This window comes from Artemia franciscana, chromosome 12 (genome assembly GCF_032884065.1).
Source record: "Artemia franciscana chromosome 12, ASM3288406v1, whole genome shotgun sequence".
Classification (NCBI taxonomy): domain Eukaryota; kingdom Metazoa; phylum Arthropoda; class Branchiopoda; order Anostraca; family Artemiidae; genus Artemia; species Artemia franciscana.
The window spans coordinates 17072533-17094652 of NC_088874.1; the positions used below are offsets into that span (position 1 = coordinate 17072533).

The 22120-nt window shown below is 35.3% G+C and overlaps 1 protein-coding gene and 1 long non-coding RNA gene across 2 annotated transcripts in view; one reads left to right on the forward strand and one right to left on the reverse strand.

Moving 5' to 3' along the window:
* The first annotated feature begins 495 nt into the window (after window positions 1-495).
* LOC136033451 (RYamide receptor-like) overlaps window positions 496-22120 on the forward strand; it is a 109611-nt gene continuing 87986 nt past the window's right edge. Inside the window, exons 1-2 of the mRNA XM_065714200.1 lie at window positions 496-591; window positions 8575-8644. Of these exons, the coding sequence (XP_065570272.1) occupies window positions 496-591; window positions 8575-8644 (166 nt within the window). The remainder of the gene's footprint in view (window positions 592-8574; window positions 8645-22120) is intronic.
* On the reverse strand, window positions 19542-21264 carry LOC136034193 (uncharacterized). Its single transcript, XR_010619132.1, has 2 exons — window positions 21126-21264; window positions 19542-19783 (listed from the first exon to the last, which is right to left on the reverse strand). It is a non-coding gene; the product is annotated as an uncharacterized LOC136034193 (long non-coding RNA).

Here is a 22120-nt window from a genome sequence, read left to right on the forward strand (position 1 = left end):
TGGGGGGGGGGGGGGGCGCGAAGCGCCCCCACCAACTAGGTGTTGGGGTGCGCCACCCCAACAGCTAGTATATATATATATATATATATTCACGGGTGAGACACAGGGACACAACTACAATGGCGCGTAACTAATATGGTGCGTAACGACTTACGCACTTGGAGGGGCGCGAAGCGCCCCCACCAACTAGGTGTTGGTGTTTATATATAAACACCAACACTTATATTTATTATTATATTTATTATTTTTATCTATATATATATATATATATATAGATATATATAGATATATAACCCAACAGTTAGTTTATATATATATATAGATAAAGATATATAAGATAGATAGATAGATAAGTTGTATGTATGTTTGACGACTGACGTCATTATAAGGATTGAGCAATATGATTTCATGAATGTATTTTGTATGTTTGTATATGACGCCATTATAAGTATATAAGGGTTGCGTTAAAAGATAATATTTAGTATAAATCCTATAATGGCAGAAGAAACAACCGAGGAATCAAATTGTGCGAGAAATTTGAGTATAAATCCTACAATGGCAGAAGAAAAAGCCGAGGAAGCTGCTCAAAGAGTTAATGCCTAAAGGCTTGCGGCTAAAAGAGAAAGTAAGAAAAGAAAGCATGCCGAGGAATCACAAGAACAACGTGAAAACAGGCTCGCGGCTCAAAGAGATAATGCCAAAAGAAAGTGTGCCGAGGAATCACAAGAACAACGTGAAAATTATCGCATGGCATTCAGGGACAGCCCAATGGATGATTATAGCTTGAGTAGATGTGTTCAAATCGGGACTATGTCTAAAATTTGTCCCTATTGCAAGGCCTTGAAATTTAATAGTGAAGCAATGGAATGTGTTGCACCTCAGGGAAAGTTAAACTTCCTCAACTGGCTGCACCGCCAGAGCCATTGAAAACTTTGCTTACTGGAACTACGTCAGAATCCAAGTGTTTTTTTTTTATTAAACATCAGAAAATATAACTCATGTTTCCAAATGACCTCGTTTGGTGCCCAAATTGAAAATCAAGATCAATTTATGCCTAGTTTCAAAGTAAAAGGGCAAATTTACCACAGAGCAGGATCCCTTCTACCATTCTCAGGTGAGAATCATAAATTTTTACAACTGTAGTGATAGCAATTCTGAATTGAATGCACGTTGCGAAATTTCTCCCGACGTTGAAAGGACTATCGTTTCCCAATTGCAACATTTCTTCCACTAAAATTATGATTTAGTGTGCCTGTTCAAAACTGCAATCGATTTGATGCCTACTGATACGTATAAAATTGTTATTTCCGCTGACAAAAATGCCTACTGGCTAATATGTGCGTAGATACAATGCTCCTACTATCGACGCAGTGGCAACCATCGAAGTAGATAACCAGTGGGTTGTTCTATATTCACCTTTATTATCAAAAACATTTAATGCACACATAAACGTTGAATACTGTAACTCCGTAAAGAAAATCAAATACATATGTAAATACGTCAACAAAGGCAGCGACCTGGCAGTTTTTAGCTTGCAGTCCGAAATCAGTGATATCGATGAAATCGTACAATATCTGGCTGGAAGATACATCAGCAGTAATGAAGCTGTTTGGCGAATTCTTTCATTGCCGAAATATGAACGAAGTCCAGCTGTTGTTCACTAAGCGGTACATTTACAGAATGGACAACGTGTTTATTTTTCGTAATCCAACGTGCAACAATGAGCCCTGAATCAACCGGATACAACGTTAACTGCTTTCCTTTTCGTTATGTCAAAATGATTCTTTTGCAAAAAAAAACTACTGTATACTGAAGTGCCTTCGTATTACACGTGGAATGCTAAAAATAAATCAATTGAACATCGAAAACAGGCTAAGTCAGTCGACGACCAACCTACCATCTTCAAAGATACCACGATAGGAAGACTCTACACCATTCATCCCAATCAACATGAATGCTTCTTTCTACGCCTGCTTTTGGTGAATGTACTCGGTTCGAAGTCCTTTGAGTATTTGAGAACTGCAAACGGAACTATACATGACACTTACCGCAGTGCATACCAAGCTCTGAATTTATTGGAGAATGACCAACACTGGGATAACTGCATCAATGACGCGTGCGAAACGTCAACTCCAAGTCAAATTCGTGCATTGTTTGGAGTCATACTAACAACTTGCTCTCCCTTAGCTCCTACAGAGTTATTTGGGAAATATAAATTGAAAATGGCCGAGGATATACTCGAAAACGGTTAGAGACGTCAGGTATGACCTTTGATTTTACATCACAAATTTATAACTACACTTCGGTTATTATTGAAGATTTGTGCGTATGTATGGCAAACAAACCTCTTCAGGATTTGGGAATGCCTTGACCTAATCGTAACGCTGCTGTTTCGACATGTGTAGAATTGGATCATGAACAAAGTTACAACACGAGTGATCTATTGTCGTATGTACAAAATAATATTTCTAAGTTAACGTCTGAGCAAAAAGACATATATGATAAAATGATGCATTGTGTAGATAACAACGTTGGAGAAATCTTCTTTTATATGCGCCAGGAGGTACTGGTAAAACGTTTGTGATAAAATTGATTGTGGCATCAATTCGATCAAAAAATGACATAGCGTTGGCAATTGCGTCATCCGGAATAGCCGCAATGTTGCTGCCTGGTAGAAGAACTGCTCATTCCGCTTTGAAATTGCCTCTGAATTTGCATTCTACAGAAACTCCCACTTGCAATATTTCCAAATCATCTGGGATGGTAAAGTATTTCAGCAACGCAAACTTATTACTTGGGACGAGTGCACAATGGTCCCACAAAAAATCGCTCGAGGCTCTGGAGCAATCATTGCGAGATTTGCGAGGGAATTCGAAACCCTTTGGCAGCACATTAATATTGCTTGCGGGAGATTTCAGACAATCATTACCTATAATACCTAGATCAACCCCTACGGAGGAAATGAATGCTTGCCTGAAAAATTCTAATTTATGGGCACACGTAAAGACATTGAAATTAACTATAAATATGCGTGTCCGATTGCAAAACGATGACTCTGGTGAAATATTTTCAGATCAATTGCTGGCACACACACACACGCGCAAACACACACACACACACACATATATATATATATATATATATATATATATATATATATATATATATATATATATATATATATATATATATATATATATATATATATATATATATATATAGATTCAAAGCTCTCTAATATATAGATTCAAAGCTCAAAACACTCTCTTCTGGATTTGACCTGACGGAGACAGGCTTTGTCGGCGACGATGCGAAATCACTTTTCCTAAAATGTCTCTGAACTCTTGGATAGGACCCACTAGTTGCCCCTGAACTTCCTAAGTAGACCCAGTTCAATCCTAATATTTTATGATGTTTACCTTTCATTGGACTTACTGACAACGTAGCGGTAAGTAATTCATCTGTTTAACTTTTCATGTTCTTTTTTTATTTTTATGCACTTCTCTGGTACATATACATTTGACAATTATTACGTTTGAACACATATAGGTTAAAAATAATAAAAATTTAACGTTTCTAGTTTTCTTCTAACTGATGTTTTCTTTTTTTAAGTACTAAAAGAACTTTTGCCCAAATGAACTGTTTTGACGTTGTTCAAAATTATATTTTTCGCCATTTTGCTCTGCAGGGCCGTAATTTTGACGCTAAAGAGTTAAATAAAAAGCCTAAGGCCTCATAAAGCCTAATGAACATCGTGAACAAGATCCGAATTTAATTTAACAATGCATTATTTTGTTGATCAAATATCTATCCAATGTAGAGTCAGGATTAAAACATCAGGTGCAACCTCTAGTACAGTCAAAATACAGTTAGACCTTGAACAAATTGCGACAAAAATGATTTTTATAATCATTAGATATAGAAAGATGATCATATTACCGTATCCAAAATCGGCATCGCTACCCTAGGACGGAATGGGACAAATTTGCTCTTAAAGTACGGAGGAAGGGATCTAAAGCGAAAACAATTATTTTGTGATAATACATATGAAGGAGTGTCTTCTTCAGGGTATTAGGGTCGCAAAAAATGAAAATGAGGGTAAAAAGAGTCCAGCACACATTCACAGGGATGTTTTTTCAAATTCCCCTAAGTTCTAAATGAGAGGGGTTAAGTCCGAAAATTAACGAAATATCCTATATTAATGAGCTAGGCGTCCATTCTGGCGTTTTCTTGAGATAACGAAAAAAAAAGAAAAGAGAAAGACTTGTAACCCTTAAAATACCCGCAATTGCAACATTACGGAATATATATTACATTCATCTCCCGCAGGCCTGAAATCTGCTACCTTTTGCTAAAACCTAAAGTAGATAAAAGTCTTTTTTAGGATTGAATAGACGGAACGAAAGTGTAGAAAACAACTTAATCGAATACTGTGCTCAAAAAAAAAATTGAAGCTTCATGACACATAAATACAATATTGTAGCAAAACAATTAACATTAAGCAATTAACAATTAACCAAGTGAAAAATGCATGGTTAAAATGCTGGAGAATGCAAATTCTAGGATGGCAAGTTGGTTTGTCATGGTCTAAAATTCTTTATCGAAGATTCTAAGTCCTCTTTCTGGAAAAACGAGGAATATCGCATTTCTGCAGGCCCAGCAGGAACTTCTTTTTATTTTTATACCTTTGCCATGGCTAGCAGGCTACCACAAGATTTAAGAGAGAAGGTTAATGACTTATCTTAAAGTTTCTGCCTTTACTTATGTGCTTTTTGTAAGTTCATCTTATTAACTTTATGGGGAAGTGCTATATGACACCAAAAATAGAGCCTTTTGGTGCAATTTCTGAAATAGAAAGGGTAGGAAGCATAGCAAGGATACTATTATAGCCTCTATTGTCGAAGTCCTTTTTTGAGAGGGGTTTTTAGTCCTCCATTTCACTTATCTTGTGGGAAATTTTAAGGGAGGTAAGAAGTAAAATCTATAGTAACAGAATTATTTAACAAAAGCCCCATTGTAACGAAAAGTCATGCTGAATTATATGCTTTCATTGCCTAAGGTTATTATGTACATTTGAAGAAAAATAATAAGAGTAAACACTCAACTTGAAAAATTTTTTTTCCTACGGAAGTAAAGAGTAAAGTTGAAACTTGAGAGGAACAAAAATATTTCTTCGCAGATCACATATGTCTACAAAACCAGCCCAAATAAACTGAATCGTATTATTTCCAATTATCTCCAGAATTCTATAAACTTCTGGTTTACTGAAAACTAATCTTACTGATTTTTTGTAATTATAGAATCGAAAATTAAATATTAAAGATAATGGATCCAATATCTTTGAAAGATTATTAAGATTCTTGTCAATTACTCTTTTGTTTTATGTAGGTTATATATGGAATTTTCTGAAGCTAAGAGGACATTTTGTTTTTAGGGAGGTCAGATTTGTATTTTCAGTTAATCACTAGCTTTTATATTTCTAAATATATTGGGAAACGTCACGATTCACTTTATTTCAGCTATTTCTTTTTAGATATATCTTGCGTTTTCTGGAAAGGAAAACATTTTGTTTGTTTCAAAAGCAGGCATTTCAGGATTGGATTATTTTCAGTAAAGTGTAATGTAAACTGTAGCATGAAAATGTGTTTTTAAGGGACAGTAATCCTTTTCATTTTTAGGGTTATCTCTGTTAGTTTTTAGTTTTTATGTTGCTCGTTAAAGTCTTTTCAAACCCTTGGCTCCACCTTTGCAAAATAAAGAGGACACTATTATTTTGTCCTGGGAAGCACCTTTTTCCTGCATTCTGCTCGCTGATTGTTATTACCATTATCATTATTTTAAACTGAAAGATCCACACAGCAAAAGTTTCAGTTAAGGTTTTGTTAAAACGATCATTGCCATTAAAGTTATAACTTTACTGTGGAAAAAAGTTTTTTCCAAAAAAAAAAAAAACTAAAACAAAACTAAAAAAAGGAACATGTAAAAAAAAAAATAAAAAGAAAAAATACAAAACTGGTATGGTATGAGCTCTAGCAAATTCTAAGAATGAATTGATTGCTTTAAAAGGATAATCAGAGGCTTAATGCCGGTCGGGATTTAAAATAAGAGCTCTGAGTCACGAGGTCCTTCTATATCAAAATTCATTAAGATCCGATCACCCACTCGCAAGTTAAAAAAAAACTCAAATTTTCTAATTTTTCCTCTCCCTTCAGCCCCCCAGATGTTCGAATCGGGGAAAACGCTTTATCAAGTCAATTTGTACAGCTCCCTGGCACGCCTACCAGTTTTCATCGTCCTAGCACGTCCAGAAGCACCAAACTCGCCAAAGCACTGAACCCCACCACCTAACTCCCCCAAAGAGAGTGGATCCAGTCCGGTTACGTCAGTCACGTCTACGACATTTATAAGCATTTTCCAAGATTTCTGGTTTCCCCCACCAGCTCCCCCCAGTGTCAACAGATCTGGTCGGGATTTGGAAGAAGGGCTCTGAGACACAAGTTCTTCCTAAATATCAAATTTCATTAAGATCCGGTCACCAGTTCTTAAGTTAAAAATACCCCAATTTTTCTAATTTTTCCAAATTAACAACACCCAGCTCCCCCAAAGAGAGCGGATCCGTACCAATTATGTCAATCTCGTATCTACAACTTGTGCTTATTCTTCCCATCAAGTTTCATCACGATATCTCCACTCTAAGCGTTTTCCAAGATTTTCGGTTTCCAAGATTTCTGTTTCCCCCCTCCAACCCTCTATGTCCCCGGATCCGATTCAAATTGAAAATCGAGCATCTGAGACATAAGATTCTTCTATATATCAAGTTTCATTGAAATCCGATCACCCATTCGTAAGATAACTCGATTTCACGTTTTCCGAAAATTCCGGCTTCCCCCTCCAACTCCCTTCAATGTCACCGGATCTGGTCGGTATTTAAAATGAGAGTTTTAAAGCACAAGATCCTTCTAGATATCAAATTTCATTAAGATCTGGTCACCCGTTCGTAGGTTACAAATACCTCATTTTTCTAATTTTTCCGAATTACTCCCCCCCCCCTAAAACTCCAAGAAGGAGAGTGGATTAGGTCCGGTTGTGTCAGTCACCTATCTTGGACTTGTGGTTATTCTTTCCACCAAGTTTTATCCTGATCTCTCCTCATCAAGCGTTTTCAAAAATTTTCACCCCCCCCCCCCCTAATGACGCTGGACCCGGTCGGGATAAAAAATAAAAGATGTGAATTTCGAGGTCCTTCTAAATACAAAATTCCATTAAGATACGATCACTCTTTCGCGAGTTAAAAATACCTCATTTTTTGTAGTTTTTTAGAATTAACCTCTTCCCTCCAACTCCCCTAAAGAGAGGAGATCCGTTCCGGTTATGTTAATCCCGTATCTAGGACTTGTGCTTATTTTCCCACCAAGTTTCATCCCGATCCCTCCACTCTAAGCATTTTCCAAGATTTTAGGTTCCCTCCTCCCCCCTCCCCCTTCATCGGATAAGGTCGAGATTCAATATAAGAGCTCTAAGACATGATGTCCTTCCAAAAATCAAATTTCATTAATATCCGATCACTCCTTCGTAAGTTAAAAATACCTCATTTTTCTAATTATCTGGAATTAACCCTTCCCCCACTCCCCTAAAGAGAGCAGATCCGTCCCACTTATGTCAATCACGTATCTAGGACTTGTGCTTATTTTTACCACTAAGTTTCATCCCGATCCCTTCGCTCTAAGCGTTTTCCAAGATTTTAGGTTTTCCCCTTGATTCCCCCCAATGTCACCGGATCCAGTCGGGATTGAAAATAAGAGCTCTGAGACACGATATCCTTCTAAACTTCAAATTTCATTAAGATCCGATTACACCTTCGTAAGTTAAAAAGACCTCATTTTTTCTAATTTTTCCGAATTAACTGGCCCCCACTCCCTCCCCCCCCAGATGGTCAAATTGGGAAAACGACATTTCTAATTTAATCTGGTCCGGTCCTTGATATGCCTGCCAAGTTTCATCGTCCTAGATTGCCTGGAAGTGCCTGAAGTAGCAAAACCGGGACAGACAGACCGACAGACCGACAGTATTTGCGATCGCTATATGTCACTTGGTTAATACCAAGTGCCATAAAAATTAAAATTAAAAAACCAGGGATTACAAGAATTCAAAAGCCTTAAAAAAAACTTTGAAGCTTAGTAGATATCATTGTTAGAAATTGGACGTTCTTTAATAATCAGTTATCTTTTAATAAACTGCAATATGAAAAGACAGCAAACTGTATGCGGTTAGAACACAAGGGACAATGAGAATCCATATATAGAAGCCTGTCGTGAGCCATGCTGGAGTCTGGCAATATATATATATATATATATATATATATATATATATATATATATATATATATATATATATATATATATATATATATATATATATATATATATATATATATATATATATATATATATATATATATATTGGTCCTTCAGTCTTGCTCTCCCCAACAAATTTATAAACGTGAGAACGTTTGTACCTCTTTTGAATCACGATCCTCCGGGTATTATTATGCGAGGGTTTTGATTTTATGCTCAGGTTTACGGCGTCAAATATTTTATAGTGCCTGATATAACGGTGGTCCTTTACCTTGTCCGACTTAAATGCTGTAAGTGTATGTTGTATCTTTTTTTGAGGAATTAAACATAATTGTTTACGAGGAAAGAGTCCCAGGATGACCATTTCAAACAATAGTGCGACGTCACGTCAAACCTCTCTTAGGGAACTCGGCTCCTTGCGTGTCCTGTTTCATATAATTGAACCAGTTTGGTTACTTTGGCACCTGTTTTGCCTGTTTTGCGAAGGGGAGGGGGAATTAAACGAGTCAGGAACTGTTTCTGGAAATTTTAATAATAATGCGTCTTGGTAATGAGCTTTTATGTTTCGGTTGCCCACCATTTACAATATTTATAAGTTAATTTTAGTTTAGAACAGTTATTCTGTGATTCAAACCAAGTGTTGACTGTGATGGAGCTTTCACACTACTGATCAAAGGAGGGTAGAGACAGAGCACTAGCTCGGTTGACTAAAGGAGGTTAAAGGGAGGGGGTAGCATTCACTGCTGAGCAAAAGACGCTGGTAATGAATCGTATGCAGTTTCTACCAAAGGAGGTGTTAGACGTTTTTTCACCTGTTGACCAAAGGGGTCAGAGACAAGACACACACACTGCTGGCCAATAGGGCTTGGAGTGTGCTCAGTGTTTCCCAATGAAGATCGAAACGAGGGGGCTCAGAGATAGAATGTATGCAGTGTCAATTAAAGGGGATTGAAGATGAAGCGTGCCCAATGCTTGCCAAGATCAGTCAGAGACGGAACTTGTTCACCTTTGACCGAGTAGGAATCGACAAGGAGTGTGTAGGCTATACAGTTGGCCAAAGGGGTTTAGTAATGCAGCCTGTGTTTTTTGGGCCAAATGCGGTCAAATACGGTATATATGTATCTTACTAAAGGGGATTCGAAATGGAGTGTATGTTGTATTAATCAAAAGGGTCGTGGATGAAGCGCAGGAATTGCTAACCAGAGAAGACTGACATTCGGCATGAATACTCTCTACCAAAAAGGGTCAACGAAGTGCACACACCGTTAAAAAAAAAAAATAAAAAAAATTGAAATATCATGAATCAAATGAAGTGCAGCACACTTGTATTTTCTAAACTAGGATAGGTAATTTGGTTTTGAACAGGCCTAAGGGCCTATTTTATCTAAATTCAGTCCTACAATCACACAAATGGGAAATCCTTATATGACTCTAATTTCAACAAGGTAAAATGTATAGTGTTTTGCATTAATTGTATTAATTAAGGCTCTTTTGAAAATTGGGCTCTTTGTATATTTTGGGGCTTGTTGTATTCACTGGACCCCAATCTCAGGAGATACATTTTTCAGGTCACCCTCTGGGACATAGTTTTTGTGCTTTTAATCATATTGAGTTCTGAGTCCTCAGTCCCCTTTAAACTGCTTCTATTAGAAATCAAATACAGCTCTTAAAACATATGCTTAGCTTTTTTTTACGTGAGAGGGTTATAATTTAATTTTAGAGACATTCAATGATTCTGCTGCTTTTTCTTGAGTAATCGGTTTTACGGTGGCAGGCTACTAACCCTCCGACCAACCCTCCTCCTTTTTCCAAGCTTGAGACTGGGACTTGGGAACTGCCTAAGATCTATTTTGAATATACACCCCCTTGCCTCCGCAAGTCAGGGAGTCCCAAAATGACTACTTACAGCCCTTAGATCGGAGGGACATAGAACCCTGCCTATTGAAAATGCATAGTGAAAAAAAAATGAAAAACAAGGTTGGCATTAGGGACATAATTTGCTATGGGGCAGGGGGCACCTAACCCATCTCCCCTGAACGCACTCCTGCTGAAATTCAGCATCATCAAAAATCTTGTAAAAACCAAGACAGGCCTGTATAATTAAAGTATCTACATAAAGAGATCAGTTTTCTTTAGTATACCTTTGCTTTTATTTACTATATGGCTCGTTTTTCATTTTCCGCTGTCATTTTCACTTGACTTTGTATAAATCGGCTCTACCCTCCCCCCTTAGGAGTCTGAAGAAATCACGCCAGTGGTTGGCATGTTCAATATTTACCATTTTTAAATTTCGTACTTCTTTATTATACAATTGCACCAGGAAGCTCACAGTTGTAACTAGTTAGCTCGGAAACATTTAAGTAATTATTTGTCGAAGAGAGGAAAGGAAAATGATACTTGGAGTATTGGAGCTTGAACCGACAACGGCAAGGTGGTGTCACTTTAAGCCCTTCCATCATACAAACTAAGTATTTCGGCGCAACTCTGATTTGAAAAAGGTGTAATCTACTTTACTATCCAAATTTAATATGAATTCTCTGTTGTAGATAGATTATTTTCATAGTTTTGCGCTCCAAATCTTGGTCTAATTGTCAAGCTGTCCCAAAAGTCAAATTTTCTGGAACCTATAGACCGTTTCGCTTTAGTATATCTGCCTTGAAAATTTGATTTGTTGCCATTTGGGACTCTGGCTTGATTCGGGAGGACACAGGTTAGTGAAGAGTGGCCTTAAATCAATTTCGGTCCTTAATCACCCATCATAGCCCATAAATTACGCTCGAACGAGCTTTTTCACGACCTTCTACTATTGTCGATACTACTTTGGAGACAAATCTTTCTTTACTAAAAACGAATGCGATTGTAATAGTACTGCCTATTATTTGGAACTGACGATGATTAGTACTGACTATCATTTTTTCAAGAGCAGAAACTGTTTGGTGGGTAAGCTGCTCTTCGATGGGGCATTTCGACACCTCGTTTTCCCTTAGTAGCCATCTTAGCCACAAATGGTCTCGGATAAAATTTACAACAAAGCTATTTTAATCAGAACAATTAGAGTCTCCTAAAAATTCGTGCCTCTGCGAAACGTAATAAATAGCGTCCCAAGGGCAAGAAATTATATCCAATTAGCCCATTCGTCATAGATAAATTGTAGAGGGGAAAGAGGGGCATGTTACACTTTATTAAAATCAAATTCGTGTAAGGATATTTAATCCAATTGATTTCAGGCCAACAAGTTGGCAAACAGTTTGTCCAACACCTGCTCTACTCCGCCTTCACACATAGAATACTGTACGGCTTTGAAAGCCATGTGAATATTACTAAATTAACATTTTTCTTCTCATTCCCTCCGTATAGAAAGATTCGACTTAAAAATAGGTGGTTAAAGTAAATCAACTAGTGAAAGAGCTCATTTGATCGGAGCGTGGAGGCTCTAGGGCAATTAGTAGCTTTTAGTTTAAGCAATCTAATTTAGTGTTCCGTGGAGTTCGTATATTATTTTGCTTTTTGTGTAGTCTCTGGGGCGGCAACACGGCTCCCATTGGTGGTAATTCATACTCGTTTCATGTTCACCTTCATTATTTATTGTGCTCACTATTCGTGCATTTAGGTTTTATTTAGGTTTCAGACGGTCCACAGTAACGAACTGTAAGTAAGGAGGTACTCGGCTCTGTAGTAACTGAAAATTAAAAAAAAAAAAATTTGATAACAATAGATAAATCAAAAGTAGTCTTTTTACGCTGATTCCAATTATACAACACTCATTAAGTTTTACCAATCAAAAGCTACGAGCCCGAGAAAATTCCTTGATTTTCCCAAAAGGGGGAGAAGACCCATAAAAACTCAAAGATCTTAATTGAAATCACATGATCATACACAGCCTATTAGAAAACCCTGCTGTTGAGATTTCAAGCTCCTATGCACAAAAATATGGAATTTAGTATTTTTTCCAGAAGGAAAATGAAAGATTCGTCTTTTTCTTTTTTTCTTTGGTTTTTCCCAGAGGTGATCGTATCAAACCAATAATCCTAGAGTATCAGAAGAGGACTCATATGGAAGTCAAAAATGAACCAAAGTTCCAAAAGTCTAGTGTCTTTCTTACATGACCAAGAAGACTTGAGGGCAACTATCCAACTCCCACACCCCTTCCCCCCAAGGACATTGTTTAAAAGTTTTGAGAGAGTCTTTTGATTTAGCACAGTTAAAAGGTTTAATAACTGTGCCTTTGGGGATGAAATGTCCCCCCCACCAAATTCACTGGAGAAAGGACTACAAGTCATACAAATTGCCAATTCTACACATATAGTACTTGTTACTAGAAAATACACAAATATTTTTTGGGGAGAATTTTTGAGGGTAAATTTTGCAGTGGGGTGGAAGAAGGGGGATTTCCTGGCATGAGTTGAAGAACGGTCAGAAATTAAACGGGAAAACTATTTTTGTCAATTGGGAGTAAGGAGCAACTGGGCCACCCCTTCCTCAGCCCCTGCTCTTTACCAAAAGGTTGATTTGTTGTCAAAATTCTTAAAGAAAGACTTCTCAAACACATGAGCTGTTAAATTTGATTGAAAAGTATTTCAAAGAACTTTATGACTTCAGTGTAAAGAGTAATGGTCGAGGAAGGGGCAATTTCCCTTATATATGGTATAAATTCTGTTCGTTTTAAGTTTTTAGGTTGTTGTTTACTTTAATTGAACAAACTTTTTTTATTTATTCATTGTCAAGAAGCGATTTCTGGCCGTCATGGTTTGAAATTTTGCATATGCAAAACTATGCTCATTCTTAAATTTTAAATTTGCCATTTACCGTCCCCAGAAAAACTTTTTCGACACCTTAAAATAATTGTGGGAAACTTAGAGTTGGTTTACTATTTCAAAGACTAAGGGCCCATTAGTTTATTCGGCAGGAAGACTAGCCACTTTTGAGAGCAACTGAGAATATGTGGTTTGACAATGGAATTTGGTCGAAAAGACAATGAAATTTTACGTCCCGTGTGTCGGTACTGTTTTCATTCAAAATGGTTAGCACCACAAGGAACTCCCAACGCTTTCAAATTACTCTAGCAATCATTTGAACTGATTTTTAGCCTTTTCTGGTAGATATTCTAGAAAATTTTTAGAGACTGTCCTTTCCTGAACTTTAAAAAGAAATTTCTTAATCAAAAACCAAAATTCCCACTTTTTGAAATGTAAGTTGCATTACAGTTGAATACTTACATCTCCTGAATATAATAAGACAAGTCAAATGGTTTTTCTAATATTTTTGGGAAAGTAGGCTTCGGTTTTTACCTTTCTGTCGTATATTCGGATCTCTTATCCAAACTCTATAAGCTATTGCAAAATAACCAAATCAATTCTAAATGGTTAGGCCATTAAAACTAGAAAAGTTTATAAAAAGGAGGAGTAAGGGCAATCATGTAAGGTGTCAGATCCCTTAATTTCTAACACAAACACAGACGACATTAAGCTTCGAAAGTTAAGTAAATAAAATTTAAGAAAAACGTTATTATTTCTTAATGCCCTAAAAGCAAAAAAAAATTCTAGATCTTTTGAAAGATTGAAATATTACAAGATTAATAATAGAAGCATGGAGGGGGTCATGATGTACTTTGTGACTGTTGAAGAACCTTTATACGACAGTATATCTTTCTATTTAAGACCGCTGAGATATGGTTAAGTTCATAGAATAAACATTAGATATTGCTAATTTTAATTCAGTACAGTTACTGTACTACAGCATCTTTTTACCGAGATGATTGTGGTTTTTTTTTTCCTTTTACAGTTTATCATATCCATGGAAACGACTATTTTTTTTTTTACCATAATTAGCATAATTTCCACTTAGAGTCAAAGTAAAGCTCAAAACTTATGTTTCCATTGACATATAGTTTTGTTTCATCAATAGTATATAATTAGTATATAATTGGTACATAATTTATAATTGACCTTTATATATAAATAGTATATAATTGGCCTTTAGTATATAATTGGTCTAGACATCTTATTCCTCTTAATTGTTATCCCCTTTACTAGTGAGAAAATTTAAGGAAATAAAGCTCCTTATTTGTTCCCTGTATATATTTTTCACATGGGCCAGTGTCCTATCTATCCTGGATAGATACAGCAATAGCAAGTAAATTGGAACCAAGATTAAACCTCCTTGTTTGCTATTATTAGATGGCTCTTGAATGTTATATATTTCCTAGCTACAAAAGCTATTATTCCGGAAGAAAAAGTAAACTTACATTCTTCCTAACAAAAATTGGGATAAATGGCTTATTCTTGTGCCAGGCAAGGCATTTTTTAGGTTAGACGGATGGATTATGTAGAACACATCCAACTAAGACCTGTAGACACTACTACCTAGTATGGGGTTCGTTTTATCCTTTCTCGAGTTGAAAAAATGTTCATATTTTTGTTCAGCTTTGAAAGAAACAGAGAGATTATGTTTTTTAAGATTAAAAAATTTTTCAAATTTTAAAAAATTTGAAAAATTTAAATTTTTAGATTTAACTTAAACGGACCCCATACTAGGTAGTGGTGTTTACAGAGTCCCATGTTCATGTGGAAAATTTTACATTGGCAGGACCCATCAACAACTAGGGAAACGATTGCATGAACACAAAATTTCGATAGATAGGTTCCTGAGATATGAAAATAAAAAAGACAACTTTGATTCAGCTCCGGCCCAGCATATATACGAAAATGACCATTTAGTTCTTTTTGAAGAGGCAACTTTAATATCTACCGTAAATGGCCTACCGCAATCTTTTAAAGAGGTAATTGAAATAAAAAAAAACATATAAATAGAAATTTGGCTATAAATAGAGACACGGGAGGTATTTTCTTAAGCCCAATTTATAACAATTTAATATTAAAATACTCTATGAATATTTTCTTCCAGTCTTATTTAAGGCAACCTGTCCGCATATCTAATGAAAACCGAAATTGTAGACAGGCGAAATCTGTTGCAAGGCAAAGGATATTTATTCAATCTAATTGGTAACTTCTCTTTCATTGATTTCAAGCTGGTTTTTGTTGTTTGATTCAGTGTCTTTTTTCCTCTCGTACAGTTCACTTAAGAAGGTTAGATTTTGTTGTTGTTTCTTCTTTGTTTTTTTTTTCTTTCTCCTTTTTTTATTTTTTGAGCACTGAGGACGACTCGGCGGAGGTCCTTGTCGAAATATTTGTTTGTTTTTAATATTTTGCTACTGGCTGACAAAATCCTTTTTTTTCACCTATTTGATTTTTGTCTTTTCATTTATTATTTCCTTTCTTGTTTTCATACGTAAAATATAAGAATGGCTTATATGGGATTTCCTGTAGGTGTTCTAAAAGACCACAAATATAGCCAGTTGGTAATTAAAAGTATTCTTTTAAACAAATGGTTTTCAAAAAACTGAGACTAACAATTTAATTCGCTTTAAAATATGAAGCCCATCTATCTTTGAAGTTTGGGATAATCTTTTTCAAACAGTTTGTGGTACCGAACTGTAAGTGAGGACCGACCCAGCTCAATAGTAGCCGAAACTCTAAAAATGGAATTTTGATTCCAATAGATATATCAAAAGAATCGGCCTATTATGCTGTTTTTAAATACACAAGATTCATTAATGTAGATTAAAGGCAGCGAGCCTGATAAAATTTACCTGATTTTGAATAAAGGGAGAAACACACCCTAAAAGTATTATAGTCTTAATGAAAATCACACCATCAGATTCAGCGTATCAGAAAACCCCACTGTTGTGGTTTCAAGCTCTTCTAAGCAAAAATGTAGAATTTTATATTTTTTGCCAGAAGAAAGATCACGGATGCATGTTTATTTGTTTTTTTTATCTTTTTTTCCAGGGGTGATTGTATCGACCCAGTGGTCCCAGAATATCGTGAGAGGGCTCATTCGGAGAAAAATTAAAAGCTCTAATGCCCTTTTCAAATGACCAAAAAGATTTGGGGGCAACATGCCCCGTCTCCCACCCATTTTTTGCCAAAGTCGTCCGATCAAAATTGGTTCCGATCAATAAATTGATGAGCCATTTTGCTCGTCATAGGTGAAAGGCCCAATAACTACAATAACTAAAGCTTTAGATGGAACATAAGGCCTTTGCAGCACCAGGAGAAATAAATTTGCCCATTTTTTACACATTGTATTTGTTATTGTGAAGTATGCATACATTTTCGGGCGTAGCAGCGAATTTTTGATGGATATTTTCTACGGGAGAATTTTCTATGAAGAGGGAGGTTTCCAGGGGATGAACTTGTCATGAGAAATCAAACGATGGGGGAATCTACAAGAGTTCCTATAAAAAATTCTTTTAAATATGTTGCTTTCTATTTTCCATCTGAATTTTACGCTTGGAGTTGTTAAAGGTAATTGTCCGGGGTAAATTTTCACCGGGATCGAATCGTCTAGAGGATATATCTATGGGGGGGATTTCTCCGTTAGGGTGGGGCCAGATTTCCCTGCATTAATTAAAAACAATCAGAAATTAAATTAAAATACAATTTGTTTTCAGCTGAAAGTAAGGAGCGACATTAAAACTTAAAACGAACAGAAAATATTACGTGTGTAAAGGGGATTGCCCCCACCTCAAGGCCTCGCTCTTCACACTAAAGTTGAATTTGGTCCCAATTCTTTAAGAAGGACTTCTGAAACACAAGAGTCGTTTAACCGGAACAATAAGAAGCTTTTTTTCAAGTACTAATGAACTCTAGTGTGAAAAGCGAGGTTTTGAGGAGGGGCAATCCCCTTCATACACGTAATAATTTCTGTTAGTTTAGGTTTTAATGTTGCTCCTTACTTTCAGTAGATTTTTTTTTCAATTTAAGTCTCACTAAGTTTTAACGTTGCCCGTTAATTCTTGTGAGGATAGTTTTTCTTTTCTTAACTTGATGTTTTCAGATTTATAATAAGCTAGATATTTCAGATGAATATGAAGAGAACTTTGAAAGATAAAAGGAACGAAATTACGAAAAATATAAGGATGGCTTATATGTGATTTCCTATAGGTGTTCTAAAATAGCACAAATATAGCCAGTCGGTAATTAAAAGTATTAATTTAGCCAAATACTTTTCAAAAACTGAGACTAATAATTTAATAGGTTTTTAAATATTAAGCCCTTTTATGCTTGCCCTTTCAAGCTCTTTTATGCTTGAAGCATTGTGATTAAAAAAAAAAAATCAAAATGTTAGTAGGTTAAATTTTGTAGTCAAATTAGTAGGTTAAAAAAAAAAATCAAAATGTTAGTAGTTTTAAATTTTGTTAGTAGGCCTTTTTATTGTGATTTCAAGCCCTTTTATGCTTGAAGCATTGTGATTATAAAAAAAATCAAAATGTTAGTAGGTTAAATGATCCATTTTTGGAGTGTTGCGACAAAAAAAAAGAAGAAGAAAAAATTCATATTTTTGTGTAAACTAGGGGAAGCAAATAAGGGTGAAAGTCCCTTCGATCATACATAGAGTATTTTCTGGTTCAAGATTTTAAAACTGTTCTTTATGTTTATTTTACAGGAACCGTTTCTTATGCGACTTCTGATTATTTTAAGTATTATGTATCGAGTACTTAAGTATTATGTACTCTCTTAATGCTTTCGCACAAATGCAAGCACATAATTTGTAAAGTTTGTGTAGCGTTCGAGTTAATAATAGAATGTCGTTGCAGCAAACTGATGTTGGGTAAATTATTGTTGTGGTGGGCTGCTCCCATTATGGATTGTCTTGGGAAGAACTATTAGTAAATAATGATGTAAGGATAAGGAAGTTTCAACCTATTAATCTTTAGATTTGAAACTGCATCCTTAAAAGTTTCGCCTTGAACGTGAGTCAGGAGATATCCATTTGTTTCAGTTTCCATGGTTGTTACGAGTCCTCGTAAATTTTCATGTCGTAACTTAATCGTCAATGAAATGGAACGGAAACCCTTCTGGGATATAAGGCTTTTTCCTATTTGAAAATCTTACTTTGGCATTAGCTTCTTCTGCATAATTAAATAAAAAACAAGTTTCCTTTTCAACTGAAAGTAAGGAGCAATGTGAAAACTGCAAACGAACAGAAATTCTTACTTAAATGAGGATGGTTGCCCTATCCTCAATACCTCGCTCTTTACGCCAAAGTTTTCTTTTTTTAGAACATTTAAATATCCTTATTATTCTAAGTAAAAGGCCCGTGCGCAACAGGAGTTGTTCTTAGAGAATCGGGACAAAAAGTCGAACCTTAGCGTAAAGGCCGAGGTATTGAGGAGACGGCAACCCCCCACACATAACTAACAATTTCTGTTCCTTAGTAGTATCCCCATAAGGCCTTTAAGCGGCCATTACCCCTGGAATACAAGCGGCCAGTCCCCCCAGAATAGAACAGCCATTTTCATGAAATTTGAACAACGAGACTTAGCATTTCATTGTTAAAACGTGATGCTCCAAGGTAATTCACATCACTTAGAATTTGTAACATTTCTTGAACGAGCCTTCTCCTTATTTCCAATGTGTTTGATAAAAACTGGTTTCATGGTAATTCCATGAAACAAATGGACATGGGATGATGGCTATTTGCCCTCCAATCTCTTAGGTCACTTAAAAAGAGCCCTAAAACTTTTTATTCCCATTTGTATGAACCCTCTGCAGATCCTTTAGACTATTGGTTACGATTACCCCCGGAAAAAAAAAACACATCCTTGATCTTTCTTCGGGCAGAAAATAAAAAACGCTAAATATTCCTAGAAAAATGCTTGAAAGCAATTAGTGCTATTCTCTGATATGAAGAATGTGATATTGTAGTTTTCTTCAAAACCCATCAAATCTTCGTGGATACCAAGATTCCTTTTTTCAAAATTAGACCAATTTTCTCAAGCTTGTAACTTTTGATGGGTAGCGATAAATTACTGGATTTTATACATTTGGAATCAACTTTTAATGCCAATTCCTCTGGTGCATCTATTGCTATGAAAATTCGGTTTTTTCAAAGTTTCGGTTACTATTGAACCGATTTCTTCCTTACTTACAGCTTCTTACCACAAATTGCTTGATTGTACTCGTAAACATGTTTTCAAATAAATCAATTATATAACTAAGTTAGATATAAAACCATTCGACAAAGGTCAAATTCTAAGCAGTAATACTTTAGAGCTTCTCAAAGTGAAGTGTACGACCCACCGGCAGAGCAACATTTTGGTAGTATCAGGCAAGACGTGCACCCTTTTGCTGATTTTACTTTAGAACCCTTTTTTATTGTTCAAAAATAGACTATAATATTGAAAATATACAAAATCCTTTTCTAACACATATTTTGAATTCTTCTTCTTTTCTGTCTTGTATCCAGTGGTGTTTGGCCCTCCTTTCCTCATTTCCTCTTTTTTTTCGTTTTCTTGGTGATGGGTAGGTGATACTTCATGTAATGGATAGAATCAAACCGGTTATTCTTTTTGTCTTTTCGTACTCCTGAAAATATAATAAAAATCACTCCTGTTTCTTTCTTTTTTTGACCTAAGATTCCCTGATTATTTCTAATATCATTCATCCCTACTTCACTGTTATTTCATTTACTTTACTACCTATCTATCTTACCTCTTACTTCCATAGACATTCCATAGCTTTTCATTTTTATAATTCCTCATATACATAATTTTTTCTCTCCTAGTACATTTTATATACCCTTTTCCTAAAAACAATTATTTTAATAATTTCCCTATTATTACGATTCTCCATCCGTTAGTTTACCATACAATAATTTCAAAATTCTCGTTCTAGTTACCCACAGCGGCAAGGGGCTGGCCTATAACATATAGCATTAAAATACAAATTTACAATGCATATACATTTTTTTAGTTTAAAATACTTTCACTTTTCTTAAGATACATTAAAACGCTTTTCACTACATTTACATAAATAATTTTTTTTTTAAACATACATAATTTCTTTTCTTTTTTAATACATCACATTTCAACACATTCTAGTCTCGCTGGGCCTTGCGCTATTGGGTAGCTACAACAATCTTAAAAAAAAAAAAAATCTCATATTTCACAATCCAGGCGAATCGTATCCCCTTCAACATATAAAATAAATTCTAATAATTTAAAATAAATTTCAAACAATCATTAAAAAATGGCTTCAAATCTAAAGTCTATAATCTAAAAATTCATAAATAATATTCTACTGTTTCTACATTCTCTAAAAATATATTCAATCTTTGACCCCATATAAAAATTCTAATCATATATCAAACTCTAAGTTCAAACACTTCATTAAAAATTCTAAATATTTAAATTATATTTTATATTATTCCATAAATATATATTCCGTCGTTTTTTATTCTGTCATATTTTAGAGCCTTAATAATAAAAAAACAGATTTTTCACGTAAATAACGTCAGATTCATCTGCATAAAAACAGCTAAAAATGTACATGATAGTATTGGAATAACCTTATGTATTGTATAAAAAGTGTTTTTTATGCGCGATATTTTTCATTGGCATAAAATATGCCTTAGGACAACCTTCTGGTTCCTTCTGGATAATACATGTAATACTCTGAATAACAAAATTGAAGTATCAAAAAAGGGGGGGGGGGTCAATCGGATTTTAGAAATGCCTGGGTGGAGCATAGCCCCAAATTGGTTGGGAAACAATACTTTAAAGCGATTTCGTGATATTTTTCAAAGGCTTATTAAAATCTGCGTTGAGTATGTGACAAAGTAAAGATTGTGTTTAGTTGTCAGGGGTAACCCCTCAATTGTTCTCAACTTGAAACCCGTCTAAACTATGAGTGACTGCCAAAAATTTACCTTGGTTGCTACCTTTAATTTTATCCTCTTGATCAGGCCAAGCAATTTCATTTAACCTTAGCATTATTCGAAAATTCAAGGATCATTAGCGAAAGTTTTCATCCGTACAATGTTCCTACTCTCATCGGAATTAATCCGAATCGTAGACTGAGTTACTTTTTGTTTGCCAACATTGAAGAGATTAAAAAAAGGACATTAGGGCAGGTACCCTTTGTGTTTAGGAGAGCAGCCAAAAATATTGAGAGTCATTTGGGAGTTAATAAATCTCAGGAAGCATAAGTCATCAAATATGTCTAGCCTGGAAAGATTAGTTGACATGATGAAGATGCTCGTATTGATAATCCATCTACGAGATATAAGGAATTGTAGGAGACAAGACCATATCTAGGGGGTTTGAACCCCCCCCCCCCTGAGATTTTTGTCCGAGTAGTAAAAATGTAACAAAAATGAACATTAACAGATATTTTATGCGTTTTTAAAAGTTTTTGTTACCCCCCCCCCCAAAAAAAAAAACCTTTTGGACCCCCCCCCCAAAAAAAAAAAAATTCTGGGTGTGACACTGATAGGAGATATGGTCAGATCATCAGATATATCTAGAATGCCCACATTGAACTATGTATGCTTTCGAGCTGTTCAAAAGCCTGTCCCGCAAATTCTCGTATTAGTCACCATTCTTTTAAGAAGTCAGTTTTTCTATAAAAAAAAAGAAAAAAAGGAGAATATTCATTTCCTTGAAAAGAGATTAAAAGGCATTTTGTTGAAGCAAATCTTTTATTTGAAATATTGGTAGACAAGTAGGAAAATCCTATCTGTTATTATAAAAACAGGGTACTTGCGTATGATATTGACTAAGCTCAAGAAGTGAAGTTAGGTTAATCGTAATGATCTATATCAAAATATGATGAAAATATAGCTCTTTAATAACAAAATATTGGAAACTACAGCAGAGAATTATGGAAAGCAGACCGCCCAGAATGTATTAAATTTAGCTTCTA